Source organism: Physeter macrocephalus, unplaced genomic scaffold, assembly GCF_002837175.3.
Source record: "Physeter macrocephalus isolate SW-GA unplaced genomic scaffold, ASM283717v5 random_78, whole genome shotgun sequence".
In the NCBI taxonomy this organism is placed as follows: Eukaryota; Metazoa; Chordata; class Mammalia; order Artiodactyla; family Physeteridae; genus Physeter; species Physeter macrocephalus.
Window position 1 is genome coordinate 19,809 of NW_021145364.1, and position 15,597 is coordinate 35,405.

General features: G+C 54.8%; 1 protein-coding gene across 4 annotated transcripts in view; it reads left to right on the forward strand.

Annotated features, from left to right (window-relative positions):
* NOS2 (nitric oxide synthase 2) overlaps window positions 1-15,597 on the forward strand; it is a 38,177-nt gene that overhangs the window by 17,844 nt on the left and 4,736 nt on the right. The window contains exons 13-26 of one of the 4 annotated variants that reach the window (XM_028483825.1): window positions 438-582; window positions 1,585-1,689; window positions 2,640-2,689; window positions 3,015-3,189; window positions 3,947-4,079; window positions 4,959-5,037; window positions 5,821-6,002; window positions 8,159-8,322; window positions 9,292-9,499; window positions 11,122-11,209; window positions 11,661-11,782; window positions 12,099-12,247; window positions 13,222-13,416; window positions 14,017-14,591. In XM_028483825.1, coding sequence (XP_028339626.1) covers window positions 438-582; window positions 1,585-1,689; window positions 2,640-2,689; window positions 3,015-3,189; window positions 3,947-4,079; window positions 4,959-5,037; window positions 5,821-6,002; window positions 8,159-8,322; window positions 9,292-9,499; window positions 11,122-11,209; window positions 11,661-11,782; window positions 12,099-12,247; window positions 13,222-13,416; window positions 14,017-14,136 — 1,915 coding nt within the window. In that variant the 3' untranslated portion in view covers window positions 14,137-14,591. Of the gene's footprint in view, window positions 1-437; window positions 583-1,584; window positions 1,690-2,639; window positions 2,690-3,014; window positions 3,190-3,946; window positions 4,080-4,958; window positions 5,038-5,820; window positions 6,003-8,158; window positions 8,323-9,291; window positions 9,500-11,121; window positions 11,210-11,660; window positions 11,783-12,098; window positions 12,248-13,221; window positions 13,417-14,016; window positions 14,592-15,597 lie in introns of those variants that run through there. The other 3 variants (XM_028483826.2, XM_028483827.1, XM_028483828.2) reach the window with 3 other exon arrangements.

Here is a 15,597-nt window from a genome sequence, read left to right on the forward strand (position 1 = left end):
CACATTCCGCGGAGCGGCTGGGCCCGTGAGCCATGGCCGCTGAGCCTGCGCGTCCGGAGCCTGTGCCCCGCAACGGGAGAGGCCGCAGCAGAGGGAGGCCCGCATACCACAAAAAAAAAAAAAAAGAAAAAAAAAAAAGAAAAAGGTATATTAAAACCATTTAAAAAAGAGAGAGAAAGGGTTTGGCTCCCAGAAATCCAGACACCAATTCCCAGGGTCACCTGCCACCTCTGTCCCAGCCTTCTCTCTCCTCCATTTTCCCAAAGGGGCTGAGTGGTGGGTTGAGTCGGGGAGAGGAGGAGAAGGGCGGTGAGTCAGGGTTGATAGCTGGTGAGAAAGCTGGGTTCTTTTTCCTCGATCTGCTGCACTTTAAATGCTGGGCCCCCGTCTTCCTCTAGAAGGCTGACTCAGCACACAGAGTATGTCTGTCCCCACAGAGCCGTGCTCTTTGCCTCAGTGCTGATGCGTGAGACAATGGCTTCCCGGGTCAGAGCCACGATCCTCTTTGCAACAGAGACGGGAAGATCAGAAACACTGGCCCGGGACCTAGGGGCCTTGTTCAGCTGTGCCTTCAACCCTAAGGTAGCCGACTCAGCCTATGCACGGAGAAGTCTGGAGCAAGTTAAAATGATTGCTCTGCTCCTGGATGTCCCCGAGCCTTGGGCATGCTGATGTACATTGAAAATCTGTGATAGAAGGAGAGAGGTGTGTCCAGGGATTCCCAAACTTACCTAGTAAATAAGCTTTTCATAGTGCTCCAGGGAACACAGTTTGAGAAACACATTCTTAATGATGCTAAGTCTCAATATATATGAGGTGTTCTAGATGGATTTTATTCACATTCCAGAACACCTCCTATACAGGGTGCAGTGCTAAATGTGAAGGGGGCAGAGGATGAATAAGATGCAGAGAAATAAAACAAAACTCCCAAGGGTGACCAATTCCTTCCACCAGTGTTGGATTCGATCCTCCATCACTGAAGGCCTCCTGGGTCAGGTAGGCCTGGGTAGAGCTGCGAGGCCGTGACACATTTCACCTGAGATTAGTTTCAGGCAAAGCATTTGGGTCCCCGGGGTGCCAGAGGAGTTGTCATTTTTGTAACCTGCTCATCCCGTTTTTGTGGAAAATATGTCCACACACTCAGAATTCAAGATAGCGATGGAAGCGGTGAGACGTGCTCTGATTTGGGACATGCAGTATGTTAGAGGCAAACCCTCCAGGCCTTGCTGAAGTGTTAGCGTGGCAGAATCAAAGAATCGAGGATGCTGTGTTCAAATAGGTTCAGTAGGGGGCTTCCCTGGTAGCGCAGTGGTTGAGAGTCCACCTGCCGATGCAGGGGACGCGGGTTCGTGCCCCGGTCCGGGAAGATCCCACGTGCCGCGGAGCGGCTGGGCCCGTGAGCCATGGCCGCTGAGCCAAATAGGTTCAGTAGACAGGGATTTGTTAAGTATTCACCTCCTCTGTGCCGGGCACCAGGGGACTGAGATGACGAAGGGGACTCCCGGCCTGAGTAGGGTGAGGGGAGGGCGTGGAGGGCGCCAGCCTGGGAAGCAAGGGCTGGTGTCCACCCTGGGTGCCGTGCAGGTTCTCTGCATGGACGAATACAGGCTGAGCCGTCTGGAGGAGGAGCAGCTACTGCTGCTGGTGACCAGCACGTTCGGGAACGGAGACTCCCCCGGCAACGGAGAGGTGGGTGGCCTGAGTCCCAGGCGTCTGGGGTCTGGTAGAGCCCAAGAGGGCCAAGGAAAGGATCTGGGGACTCAGCATGTCCTAAGGAGGGCACTCGGGAATGAGAGCTCAGATCACTCTGGGTCGCCCTAACGTCAGCCATTGGCCTGCCTCCTTCGTAATTTCCTCTGTAGGCGTGAGCTGCCTTTCCTGTGACGTGCTTAATATATTTCAGTAAATTGACCTGCCTTTTTACATTCAAAAATTCATGTTTAGAGGACACTTTCTATCACTCTCACAAATGGAAAGCCAGCAAAAATTGGTCCCAGGTAAATCCAATGAAAGCCAAGCAGTTACTGAATTTCAGCTGGATACTGTTGCCTAACCATGGCTTGCTTTGCTTTTTAAAAAAGAGTAATAAGCAAGTATGAGAGAAGTGTTAAGTCTCCATTAGCAGCAGTCTGAGATTTTCTCCCTAGTGTTCAGGACAAAAGAATGAAATAATTGAAACAGGAATAACTATAAAAAATTAAAGAAAAAGAGAATACTTTCTTACCATGTGATTTGACACTATTTTCCACCTGAAGTTATCTTGAGTTCCTGGGAAATCAGGGTTATTTCAGAGAATACGGGACAGTTGTCACTCTGACAAGAAGAGAGGCTCATGTCCCATCAGGAGTCCCTCTGGAGATGCCCTGCTATAAGGCAGGCCCCCCTCTGCCAGGGCTGGATGGGCTGGGGGTTGGGCTGTCCTCGCCCCCGACCAAAGGTCAGGCCCACATGAGTTGCTAAGGCTGAACTTGTCCCTGAGTCCCAGCCAGGCGGCCCCACCTAAACCAACATCCATGCGAGGATCTTGAACTTTCTCGTGCCAGATATGTCCAGTTTTTAAATGAGCCACCAGAAGAAAGGGAAAAGCGGTGCTTTTATTAATCCTGTCCTGAGAACTCTGTGGTTCTCTCTCTTTCTAGAAACTGAAGAAGTCCCTCTTCATGCTGAAAGAACTCACCAACAAGTTCAGGTAAATCTCTTCCCCACTCCCAGAGTCTGGGTTCCAGGGACGGAGCTGGGTGTGTCTAAGTGGGAACTTCCTGGGACGTCCAGGCCCAGAGACAGCCTGTCCTCAGAGGTGTTGTGGGTCAAAGCAGGGACACCAAGTCCCGTTCACTGTTCTGTAGGCCAGGCATGGGGTTGGTCGTGGGAGCTGGAGACGAGGCTCGGGAGCCAGGGAGGACAGGAAGGGGGTGTGCACTGGCGGTCCTTGCCCAGCTGGGGCGGGAGGGTCGGAGGCTGGCCTGTGGGCGGGGTCAGCTCACCCAGGCTCCGTGCGCGTCCTCCTCGGGCAGGTATGCCGTGTTTGGCCTCGGCTCCAGCATGTACCCTCAGTTCTGCGCCTTTGCTCATGACATCGACCAGAAGTTGTCCCAGCTGGGGGCTTCTCAGCTCACCCCAGCAGGGGAAGGGGACGAGCTCAGCGGGCAGGAGGAGGCCTTCCGTGGCTGGGCCGTGCAAACCTTCAAGGTCAGTTCACAGCCGGAGCTGCCCCACAGCACCGGGAGGGAGGCTGCGGTGCACTCGTGCCCAGGACACCTGCACTGGGCATCCTGGGTGGCATGACCCCTGCTGGGTCCTAAAGGCGTGGTCGCGGGTGTGGGCCGGGCTCACAGGCCTGAGGGCTCAAGTCACTTCTGCTTTCCCGCAGCCCCCAGAAGAGCTCCACTTGACACCTCCCTGCCCTCGGGAAGCTGTGGTTTAAGATCTTCCCCCCTCTGGTTACCCAGGTCACCTCCTGACATCCTCGTCTTGTTTCAGTGTCCCAGCCACAGAGAACTTGGGGACAGGGATATCTCAGTAGGTCTTTATCACCTGTGGCTTGACCCCACTGACTGAGAGAACTCACCGAAGCAAAGCGTTTCACCCAGCAGTGGGGCTTATGGGCACCACCTTGAGTGGGTCCGACATGGTCCCCAAGCCCACGTCTCCACACGATTCCACATCAGGAAAATGGGAGTGATCACACCTGTGTCAAAGTGTGGGCTTGCGGATAAAACAAGATGCTGTCGTTATTAATATTCATAATAATAGCAATAGCTACTGTGTGCTAGGACCAGCCATTTTTGGGGTTCTCATAACAGCCCAACCAGATAAGTGTGCTTAGTAATTACACAAAGCTCTTAGCTCAGTTGCAAGGACGTGAAAAATGATATAGCCCCAGCAGTGGTGATGCCGCTGATGACAGGGCTGATTATTAACACCAGTCGGCTCCATCTTTGTCCAGGCAGCCTGTGAGACGTTCGATGTCCGAGGCAAACACCACATTCAGATCCCCAAGCTCTACACTGCCAACGTGACCTGGGACCTGCACCACTACAGGCTCGTGCAAGACTCACAGCCTTTGGACCTCAACAAAGGTACCTGCTTCCCTGCACCACACGGAGCTTGTTTGTCCTTCCTGCCGGCGTGGGTGTCTCTGAGTCCTGAGCCTAGGGTCAAGCAGACCACTAAGACCCTCTGAACAGAGGCAGCTAGTCTAGGGCTACCAGGCATCTCTCTCTTGTTGGGTCCAAGAGCCTGCGGGGATGCAAGACTTGAGGGCGTGCTTCGTCTCTGAGAGAGGCGGTTTAGGAGGAAACCCTGAGAGGGCATTGGAGAGAGGACGCTCCTATGTGCCAGGCACTGTGCTGGACTCTTTGCCCACCTGCTCTAAGTGATCCCTGACACTCATCCTGCGAGAAAGGCACAGACAGAGAAACTGAAGTTCAGGGAGGTGCAGCAAGTTGCTAGCAGATGGCCAAGTTGGGATCTGGGCCCCAGCCTTCCCGCTCTAAAGGCAGCCAGGTATGATGAAGAACATTTTTCAGAGGCAATTCAAGGCTACAGTCTGGGAACTCTGAACGGCCCCTCTGGATGCTGTGCTTCTGTGCTTCCTCTTTTCCCATACCAGGACTTCAGAGGTCCTACACGTTTCCTCATGTTTAGGACATCCCCAGCTTCAACTACGCTCTCCTGCGGATCCCAAGCCATGGGATGTCCTAGAAATTCCCATATTGGGGCATCTGCATTGCATTTCCCAATACCTAGCAGCGGCACAAGCATCCTCTGTCAGACCAAGGGTCTTTATTTGTGATTCAGAAACACAGTGGGGAAAAAAGGAAGGGAAGGAAAACCCCAGCACCACCACAGTGAGACACCCCAGGGTCACGTCTGGGTGGAATTGACTCAGCATGTGGAGGCTGCCCCACCAACACTTAAGAGCCACGTTGCCACTTCACTGCCTCTCTGTCCCGCAGCCCTCAGCAGTATGCACGCCAGGCATGTGTTCACCATGAGGCTGAAATCGCGGCAGAATCTACAGAGTCCAAAATCCAGGTAGGGCAAAGCAGAGGGCTTCTTGGGTGACGTTCCACAGATTTTATTTTAAGCCAGGAAAGATCAGAGCAAGTCTTAGGAAGGAGAGGAGGGAAGTGTCCACTGGCATTAGCTACGATGCCATTGGTAGGAGCAGCTTGATTGTTAACCCCTGTGGCCACCAGCACCTTTACATTGGGTCTCCATTAACCATGGGCCAGTTTTCCAGCTTGGGAACGAGGCACCTGCTTCACTTCCTGTCCTTTGTGACTTAACTATTTCACCAAAAGGGGAGGGCAAGAAAAACTCAAACCATTTGGCTTTCTTAAGAACTTTCAGGAAAAGTTTTGGCAGGGAAGGACCTTTCCCCGCCAGGTCAGCCAGCAGTGTGGATTCTCTGTAGGTTTTGTTTTTCTGTGCTGTCCTTACATTCATTAGCAAAAGTGGGCTGTGTTCTAATAAGAACCAGATTTGTGCTAGACACTAGGAAAGGTTTGTCTCAATGCCCACATACCTCCCAGTGCGATGCTTTCTTTAGGCGGAGTCTGTGGTCAAGCTCTCGAGGGCTTGGGAGGGCTGCATGGGAGGATTACTGTCCACCCTCTCCCCACAGAGAAGCCACAGGCCGGGTCATCCCCGGGCCCTCTTGAGCACCCCAGCCTCGGGATGCCGGCAACCCGTGTTCATGGAACCAGGCAGGAAAATGAAAGGAGGGCACGTTTCCTGGGGAAACTGGCCCACCCATCAGGGAGTGCTGGAGGAAATCCTGGTGGCGTAACCAGAGGCTTCTTTTTCCTTCTGCAGCCGTACCACCCTCCTGGTGGAACTCTCCTGTGAGGGCAGCCAAGGTCCAAGCTACCTGCCGGGAGAGCACCTCGGAGTTTTCCCAGGCAACCAGCCAGCCCTCGTCCAAGGCATCCTGGAGCGAGTGGTGGATGGCCCTGCACCCCACCAACCCATGTGCCTGGAGACCCTCTGCGAGAACGGTGAGCCCTCTGCACAAAAGCCTCGGCTGAGGCCGCCCCCAGCATCCTCCCACTAAGCCCCAGCCCCACTGATGGGCTGGGCCCGGACCTGCGCTGCAAACGGGCAGCTAACCCTGTCCTTCCTGCTGAGTGGTGGGCCTCTGAAGCCCGCGCCAGAGCAGCCTTGCAAATGGTCCTCGACCGGCCGCCGGGCCAACAAGAAGGGCTGCTTCTTTGGGACTATCTGCCCAACACCAGAGGCTGGGCTATCTTTCCGCTTCATTCTTTGCTTACCCGGCCACTTTTGTTGGTTGACTGATTCATTTTTCCATCAAAATTTTAACTACTCACATCTATATACCAGGCAGGCCCTGGGCTACAAAAATGAATGAGACTCTGTGTCTGCCCTCAGAAAGCTCACTACCTAGTACAGGATGCAGATATGCAAAAATAGTCATAATAATAATTATTATTATTATAACAGTAGCAGCCACCACTTTGGAGGTAGTTACTTGATGCCAGCATTTTATCAATACATGCATTGTCTCTTTAGTCCCACAACAGACACACATGTGCAGCTTGCTTGGTGACATGATAGAGAAATGTGGAAACTATAAAAATGGTGAGCTTTGAAGATTCAGGTCCCCGATCCATCACTTACTAGCAATGTGACCTTGGGCATAGGAGTTAACCTCCCGAGGCTTTGTTTCTTTGTCTCTAAAATAGAGATAATTGAGCCTTCCTCGCAGGGCTGTGGTGAAGAACAGATGAGTAGATACGCGTACAACCTTCACCACAATTCCTGGCACCAAACAAACGCAGGAATGGAGGAATATCCATTTCCCATGGGCTAATCGACATTTGTCCAGAAGGTCAGAGGAAGGTAGTTTAATACACCCTGAATGTCTCTTCGGATCCCAAATTTTATGTTTCGGAATTTATATTGCATTTTCATGGCATTCTAATTTCATACTGCTTCCCTACCGAGGGTCTCATTTATGCCCACCTTCTGTGGGCGATGGGCAGGGCCAGACCATGGGTGACCAGGAGAGCTTGGCTCTTCCTGGCCATCCTCACTGGAGATATGAGGCTGTCATGGGGAGGGTCCAGAGTCCCCGTTGTGTGCTAAGGTGAGGCTCTCAGCCTGTGTGGTGAGCACAGCACTGGGTGGCAGGGACTAGGAGAGGAAAACTAATGAAATCAGTAATCACGGGCCTTCCGGCCCTTTGGACTAGCTCCCTGGCCTTAGCTTCCTCAGCGATCACGATACCTCCAAAAAATGTGTCCCCCTAAAGAGAGTGGCCAAAACAGGACAGCAGGCGTCTGAGAAGCAAAGTCTGGCATTGTCCCCCACTGTCCAGGAGAACGTGAGAGAGCCTGAAACTCGGGGATAAGGGGACAGAGACATCTTTGTGACTGTAGGGGGACAGATGTGGCTCCTCAGGCCTTGGGTCTAGATGAAATAATGTAATACTAATATTTTTACCTAATACGTGTACTGTTTCATTCAGTCCTCATGCAAACTCAGCAGGACAGGTTTTATTATCACGTCCATTTCACAGAGACAGAACCCAAGTTCAGAGGGTTCAGTCAGCCTACTAGTAAGTGGGGAGCCAGAGTTTGAACCCATGTCTACTGGCTCCAGTGTCCATGCTGTGACCGCCCTGCCTACTGCCTCTTGGCACTCCTTGAGACTTGCCACCTCACTTTGGGCTGAGTGCTTCTCACCCAGCACCTCTTGGTCTAGCACCCCTGGTGACTGCAGTTATGGGCTTTTCTCTAAATGAAGAACTGACCTCTGGGGGTGTACATCAGTCTTTGGTGAATTTAGTCATGGTGAGTCTGTAGTTCAGCTGTGTGTGTCCTGCTGAAGTTCAGGTCTGGGCCAGAGAGGGACTGGACTCTGGTACGTAGTTAGTTTTGCAGGATTGTGTCAACTTGGGTGCCCTTTGGAAGGCTGTTGACCAGCCTTTCCTGGCAGTCCTATCTCTGGACACCATCTTCCTGCACTTGAGTCGGGCACATGAACCCTTTTGCTGTTACTGGAACCAGAACTTCAGTGTCTTCTCTCCCCTGCAGCTGGAGGGTGGAGGGTGTCTATCCCGGATGCCTCATCACTCTTTGGGAAACCTAAATGGGGCCTTTTCCCCATCCTGACTCCTTTCTTCCCTATCCAGGCAGCTACTGGGTCAGGGACAAGCGGCTGCCCACCTGCTCACTCAGCCAGGCTCTCACCTATTTCCTGGACATCACCACCCCGCCAACCCAGCTGCTGCTCCGAAAGCTGGCCCAGCTGGCCACGGACGAGGCTGAGAGGCAGAGGCTGGAGACCCTGTGCCAGGTGAAGGTCGGGGCTGGTGGGTGAGGCAGGAGCAGGGCCCCAGAGTCGGGGGCATCCTGAGCCTAGAGCTGGTCTTTAACCTCCAAGGGGAATCCACTGCAGCTTCCCAAAGTGTGATTTGTCAAAGGCTGGGAGGAAGTCAGGCATCCTCTCCTGTCCCATCTCTAGGACATAGTTGTGTCAAGTGACCTGAAGTTTTTGGAATGTCTGCAGGGTGCAAGCAAAGTGCACATCCTCAGAAATGAGCTAGAAAAGGAGAGCCACTCTGTCTTTTGTTCCCCACACCTGGAGCAAGCCTGGAATTTAGGAAGTGTTGGAGGACGGATGGTGTGGATGAATGGATAAGGGGCATAGTAACAGACGGGAAGTTGAACTAATAAATGAATGAGAGAATGCATTGATTCACCTGCAACTTTCTAGACCCAAGTCTTTGCAAAAGGCACTGAATATCATTATTACCATCACCATTATCGCTACTCATCTTCACTCCAGCCACCTCCACTGCCATTATCCTGTGGCTGCACTGCACGAACCTGGCACACATTTTCTCACTTAATTCTCACAACAGCCCCACGAGGAAGGTGATGCTAGCCTCGTTTCACAAAGGTTAAATAAGGAGGACAAGATCCCACAGGTAGTAAGGGCATTCGGTCAAGATTTGAACCCAGGTCTCTATGATTCTGAAGCCCTTCCCCAAATTAGATTAGAATAAAGATTTGACTCCTGCCCGCAAGTTGCTGACAGTAAAGTTCTAAGCACACAAGTTAGAGAAATGCTACTCATTGGCCTGAGCTCCTCCAGGACAGGAACTTTTTCCTCTCTAGCTCGGCATTCTCAGCACCGTGGACAGCACCTGGTGCTTTGACGTGTTTGCTGTGGGAGTGGATGAATGAGTACTGGATTGTGACAGCCTCTTCCCTCTGTGTGGGGCAAACGCCCTGAGACACTCATATTGCCCTTGGCTTTCAGCCATCTGATTACAACAAGTGGAAGTTCACCAATAGCCCCACCTTCCTGGAGGTGCTGGAGGAGTTCCCGTCCCTGCGGGTGTCCGCCAGCTTCCTGCTCTCCCAGCTGCCTGTCCTGAAGCCCCGGTACTACTCCATCAGCTCCTCCAGGGACCACACACCCACGGAGATCCACCTGACTGTGGCCGTGCTCACGTACCGCACCCGAGGTAAGGCTGGGGCAGAGGCTGTGGAGCGGCCCAAGTCTGCTACTTACTGGGCAGCTGTTCAACATCTCTGAGCTTTGGTCTCCTCATGATTAAACACCCACCTTCCAGAGTTGTTAACAGCGATAGAAGGAGTATGGGAGAGACTTTTATGAACCAGGCACTGAGCTAACGTCTTTGTGTATGTGTGATCGGTAACCATGTGAGACGGGAGCTGTGTGCATTTCACGGGTGAGGAAACTGAGGCACAGAGAGGTTAAGCCACAGGTTCAAAGTCACCCTGGTAGCAGGTAGAGAACTGAGATGCAAACCCAGGTAGTCTGACTGCTGAGTCCAAGTTCTTAACCACCATACTCCTCTCTACTGTCCAACTACTGTTGGGACAATTGAACGAGATCAGATGTGGAAAGTACCCAGTACTTAGTGGGAGCCCAGCGATTCTTAGTCTTCCTGATAGTTCAGCCTGAATACAGGGGTGATTCTGCCTCGATTGTTCATTCATTCACTCACTCATTCAGCGATGATTTATTTCATACCTCTTTATGCCTGGCACCACGGTGGGTGTGGAAATACAGCACACATAGACCCTGCCCTCATGGAGCTTCCCATCTAGAGGCAACAATGAAGAAAGACTCATAGAAATAGACAGCTGTCATTGTGTAGGTGCTAAGAAGGAAGGTGCAGGGTGCTGTGAGGCCAGAGGACGGGGGATGGGCTAACATACACTGCGAGGCCCCAAACCTTGTCCAACTGGGCTTCGCTCCTCCGCTGGATGAACCACACCCCTGCCCTCTCTCCGTAGCTGAGCATTGCCTGGGTTGGGTTGGCAAAGCTGGGGAGCTGGCTCACAGCTCAGAGCACGAAGGTTTTCAGTTCCTGAAAACTGGGCGGAGCCTCTCTTTGCTCTGCTAGAGAACATCTGCAGAGGCCAAGTCTCAACCCTCAGACCAGGAGAGGAGAGGCAGGCACATCCTGGGAGAGCAAGGTTCCATCCAGAGGAAAACCAGCGGGACTTCTCGAGTTGGTTGAAGGTCCCCTTAAATGCTGGGCCATTGGGAAGGGAACCTGGGGTTTCTACAAGCCCAGGAGAGCCACTGGGGGAGACAGAGATGGAAGAGCAGACCGGAAGGCTCGGCAGCTTGTCCATCACCCAGGGTTCCTACCAGTAAGGGCTGGACTCCTGAAGACACTGCGAGGAAGTGACTGTGGTCACCCTGAGGGGCCACTTTGTGCTACTGTCATCGGAGCTGAGTGATGGGCGGGGAGGGTCCCTGGAGAAACTCTTGGAAGGAGCATCAGAGCGGGAGTTCGGGAAGCTGAGCTGTGACCTGATTCTACTGCTACCCGAGTGACCTTGTACAAGTCACCTTCCCTCTCTGAGACTCAGTTTCTGCAGTGGCACAAGGAGAGCCTTGCACACTCTCTGAGTCCCTTTCAGCTTTTGCCAGCTCTGGGCGAACAGAGGGTGGAACTCAGAACCAGGAGAAAAACATTCCTTTGATTAAAGCCTGCAGAGTGCCTGAGCGCGCAGTTCAGGAAGGTGCGTCAGTGTGGGAGGAGCCACTGAGAAGGTTCACGCAGGGGTGGGAGGGACGATGCTGCTCAGGTGTGTGCTGTCTTTGCAGACGGCCAGGGTCCCCTGCACCACGGCGTCTGCAGCGCATGGCTCAGCAACCTGAAGCCCCAAGACCTGGTGCCCTGCTTTGTGCGAAGGTAAGCACCCCCTCCACCGTGTCCATCACGGGACCACCGGCCCCGGGGAGTACTGGGTTGAAAGGGAGGAATCTGGGGTTTAGATGCCACTCTGGACCCCTTGGCCCGTAAAGAAGGCACTAGGGTCACACTGAGCCTCTCCATTCTAACCCCCAGTGGTAGAGCGTGGCCAAGTCTCTAGCAGGGACAGAGGTGGCAGCGATGTTGGGGCCCAGAGTACAATGAGGCTCAGCCTTTTTCGGAGGGACCCCAGGGCAAGGTGAGGGTGTGCCTGGACAGGGGACATGAAACAGCCTGCAGGACTTGGGAAATCAACTTTTAGCTCGTTGTCTTCCCCACCCCGCAACACTACCGCCCCCGGCCACACCCCCAGCTTCCCAGCCCCTGTCCTGTGTGTGCATCCGACCCAGGGTGTCTGAGGACGGGGCCTCTTTCCTTCTGTCCCCTTCAGTGCCAGCGGCTTCCACCTCCCCGAGGACCCCTCCCACCCTTGCATCCTCATCGGGCCTGGCACGGGCATCGCCCCCTTCCGCAGTTTCTGGCAGCAGCGGCTCCATGATGCCGAGCACAAAGGTACAGCTGGAGGGTTTTGGGGGGTGCGGAGGGGGTACCAGGTGGTGCCCAGCACCTGCCTGGGAGTAGAACTGAAGCTGTAGCCACCCCGCAGATGTTTCCTGGCCCCTCTCCCAAGTTTGCCTCAGCCTGTATGGACAAAGGATGTGAATGCCCTGGGCCTCAGTTTCCTCATCTGTAAAGTGGGGACGGTACTAGATAGAAGGCGGGGATGAAATGGGATTCTAGTTGGGTGCGCAGCTCGGCAGGCCTTGAAGCATGGCCCGTCCGCCCTCTGGTGGCCACCCTGGTAACTGCGGCCTGCTGGGTCTTGCAGGTCTCCAGAGTGGCCGCATGACCCTGGTGTTTGGGTGCCGCCGCCCAGACGAGGACCACCTCTACCGGGAAGAGATGTTGGAGATGACCCGGAAGGGGGTGCTGCATGAGGTGCACACAGCCTATTCTCGCCTGCCTAACCAGCCCAAGGTAAATGCTGCAGCTGCCCGCACAGTGGGTGGAGCATTAAAACACAGACTACGGTGGGTGCCTGGCTCCCCACGAGCCCCTCACTTCTCTGAGCCTTCACCTCCTCAGCTTTAAAATGGAGGCGATTATACAGTCACCAGAGTGGCGTTGTGAAGCGGTTATGTTCACTCTTCCAGGAGAAGAGACGGGCCCTGAGACGTTCAGGGCTAAGTCAGAGTCGCATGTGGGCCAATCCCCAGTGCCCAGCCTGCTGAAGGTCCTCGCCCGGCATGTACAGCTGTGGGGGGGAGAGGTGGTCCAGGTCGGCTTTACGCTCCAGCACAGCACGGCTGGGGGGCAGCCGCTGCTGCCAGCACGGCCCGCGGACCGGCTCTGCCGTGCCGGGGAGTACTTTGCCGCATGAGCCTGGGGAGTCGGAAAAGACTGTTGGCTCAGCCTTTGTGAACTGATCCCATTGGGCTCCTCCCAGACCTGGCACTCCGGGCCCAGTGCCAGGGTCACTGGGCATCTTGTGTGGAGCAAGAGGAGAGAGTCCCCGGTTGGCCCCAGGACTTCTGTGTAACTGGGGAGCCCTGCTCTGAATTACAGGGGGGATCTCAAGGACAGAGATTCCCTCTTCTGGGCTGTAGGCAGGTGGGCCTCAGAGCTCTGGGCAGGGTAAGTGGCTTGATGGATGCCTCTTTGAAGCACGGTGAATTCACAGCAAATCAGGGAGCCCCACGAGAGAGTCAGCTCCTCAAGGGCATGGCTGTGGCCAGCGTTCACCTCTCCAGCCCCAGCCCAGGCCTGGGCCGGGCAGGGCACCAGTGCCCCGCCTCATCCTGAGCCTGGTCCCCGTGCAAGGCCCTGGCCAGGAGGGTGCTCACCCCGCCGCCCCTCCCACCTCCTCCTCATCTCGCCATGGCCAGCAGCCCTGACCGCAGCCTTCGCCCCCAGCAGGGGGGGCCTGGACCCACCATCTCCTCTGGTTTCAGGTCTACGTTCAAGACATGCTGCGGCAACAGCTGGCGGACGAGGTGCTCCGCGTGCTCCACGAGGATCAAGGCCACCTCTACGTCTGCGGGGACGTGCGCATGGCCCGGGATGTGGCCCGCACCCTGAAGCAGCTGGTGGCCACCGCGCTGAGCCTAACTGAGGAGCAGGTGGAGGACTATTTCTTCCAGCTTAAGGTAGGGCCGCTGGTGCGTGGGCTCGGGATGCAGGTCAAGGACATGGGCCAGGGAGCCAGGGCCAGGGGAGTCAGGCTCAGAACAGTCTGGGCTCAAAGGAGTCCTAGAGGTGGCGGGAGGTCAGAGCTGGTCGGGCTGTTAGAAGGCCTAACTGTACATCCTGGTCTGGTTGCTCAGTTAAACAAAGGCAAACATGTTGATTTTTCTGCAAGACTCTCAGAGCCCCTGACAGGCTGCTGTGCATTGTGGCCCTTCAAGACTGGGAGAAAGTACACGGCATTTCCCAACCGTATTTATCTCAGAGCCCACATTTCCTGGAGCACCTTGTGGGACAAGCACTGGACAGGCTTTAGCGTCCATCATAAAGCTTGGGGAGATGCTTTGGTGGTCCACGCCAGAGCAGGTGTTCATGAGAGTTACATAGTCTAAGTGAGATTCCAGTATAATCTAAGCATGACAGTTGGGAAGGCAGATGGCTCATGAGTGTAGGTGTGATGGGGAAGCAGGGGGACCCCTGGGGCTTGTCCCAGCTTGGACCTGATGAGTGAGAGGTGGCTGCACCAACAGAGCTGACACTTTGGTCTCTGTTTTCCCTTAAAGAGCCAGAAGCGCTATCATGAAGATATCTTTGGTGCTGTATTTCCCTATGAGGTGAAAAAGGATGGGGCAGCGGGGCTTCCCAGCAATACCAGAGCTCCAAGCGCCCACAGGAGAAGTTAAAGCTGCCACCGTAGAATTTACGGATGGTGACAACTCTCGATTTTCTGAGGTCACAGGACTGGAGATATTGGAGGGAGATTATATCCCCAAGCCTCACATCTTATTTCCCCATAGCCTTCCCTCTCAAACGCTTTACTTGACCTGCTACCCAGTAGCAGCCTGGACTGAGTGAGCCCCTTCCCCGGGTGACGGAGAGATGGGCCTCCCCGGTCCCTTGGAGACTAAATCTGCAGTGCCAGGCCTGGCCAGTGGGTGAGAAGGATGGAACTTCCTTGATTGCACTAATTGGGTGACCACCAGGAGGCGCTGTCACGTCACTCTGTACTTAGCTGCCCGTGTACAGTTATTTATGCCTCTGTACGTAAAAAAAACAAACCCCAGTCTGCCTCTTGAGCCCTCCTTGTATGACTCCTTGATGGAGATATTTATACGAAATGCATTTTATTTGAACCTCATTGTATGTGCGTGTGGGTGTTTTGTAGGGAAAGCAGCCTTAAGCTGTATAGAGTTGGGGACTGGGGGGGTGCCACAGCCTGGACAAAAATCCCCCACAAAGGGACATATCAGCGTGGCCCCGTTGCTCCTCTGAAATGCCCACCGGGTATGGGGACAGCACACGGAGTTCTGTGCACATCTGAAGACCCGTGATGGGGGTGAGGAAGCACAGGCCAGCCTGCGGGCACGAGCTGCATGTCACACAGGAGGCGTCTCACATGGGTGTGGCAGGGGTGCGAGGCTGCCAGGTCTTCAGCGAAGGCCTGGACCACAGCCCGGTCTTAGGCAGTCACCGCCTTTTGCTCTGGGGCTGCCTGTTCCGTGAAAGTTTGGCCAGTAATGATTTGGGCCCTGGGTGACAGCACAGGTGAGGCTGGGCTGCGTGTCAAGGACCTGGCAGTGAGGGAAGGACACACATCTTTCCCGGGGAAGGCTTCTCAAGGGACTGAGCCCGGTGAGAGCAAGGAAAGAGCTCAGCCAGGGGTTAAGTGAGGGTTGGGCAAAATCTGGCTCCCGGCTTGGGTTGGGCCTCTGTTTCACTGGCCCCCCGGCCCACTTCTCCCCTCCACTGCTCCTGCTCGGGTCGGGTAGTGGGGGAGAAAGGGGCATGCGACCTCAGCGTCCCAGCGGCGCATCTGCACAACAGTCCCCTAGACCAGTGCCTCTCCCACTCCAGCGTGCAGCAGACCACCTGGGGTCTTGTCACGTGGCAGGCGCTGAGGCGGTCCGAGGCAGGGCCCGGGATTCACGCGCCCAGGCGCTGCTGGTACTGCTGCTGTGAGGTGCTCTGAGCCGCACCCTGCTTCCCGAGGACAGGATTCTTGAGCTAGCAGGATGCGTCCGCATCATGGGGACACAGAGCCGGTCCCCATGCCCTGGCGCAGGGACTGGCAGAACCCCGCACGCTGAATCTCTTTCTCCCACGCACACCCTGATGCCCGACACCAGGGGACCCACAGCAGAAGC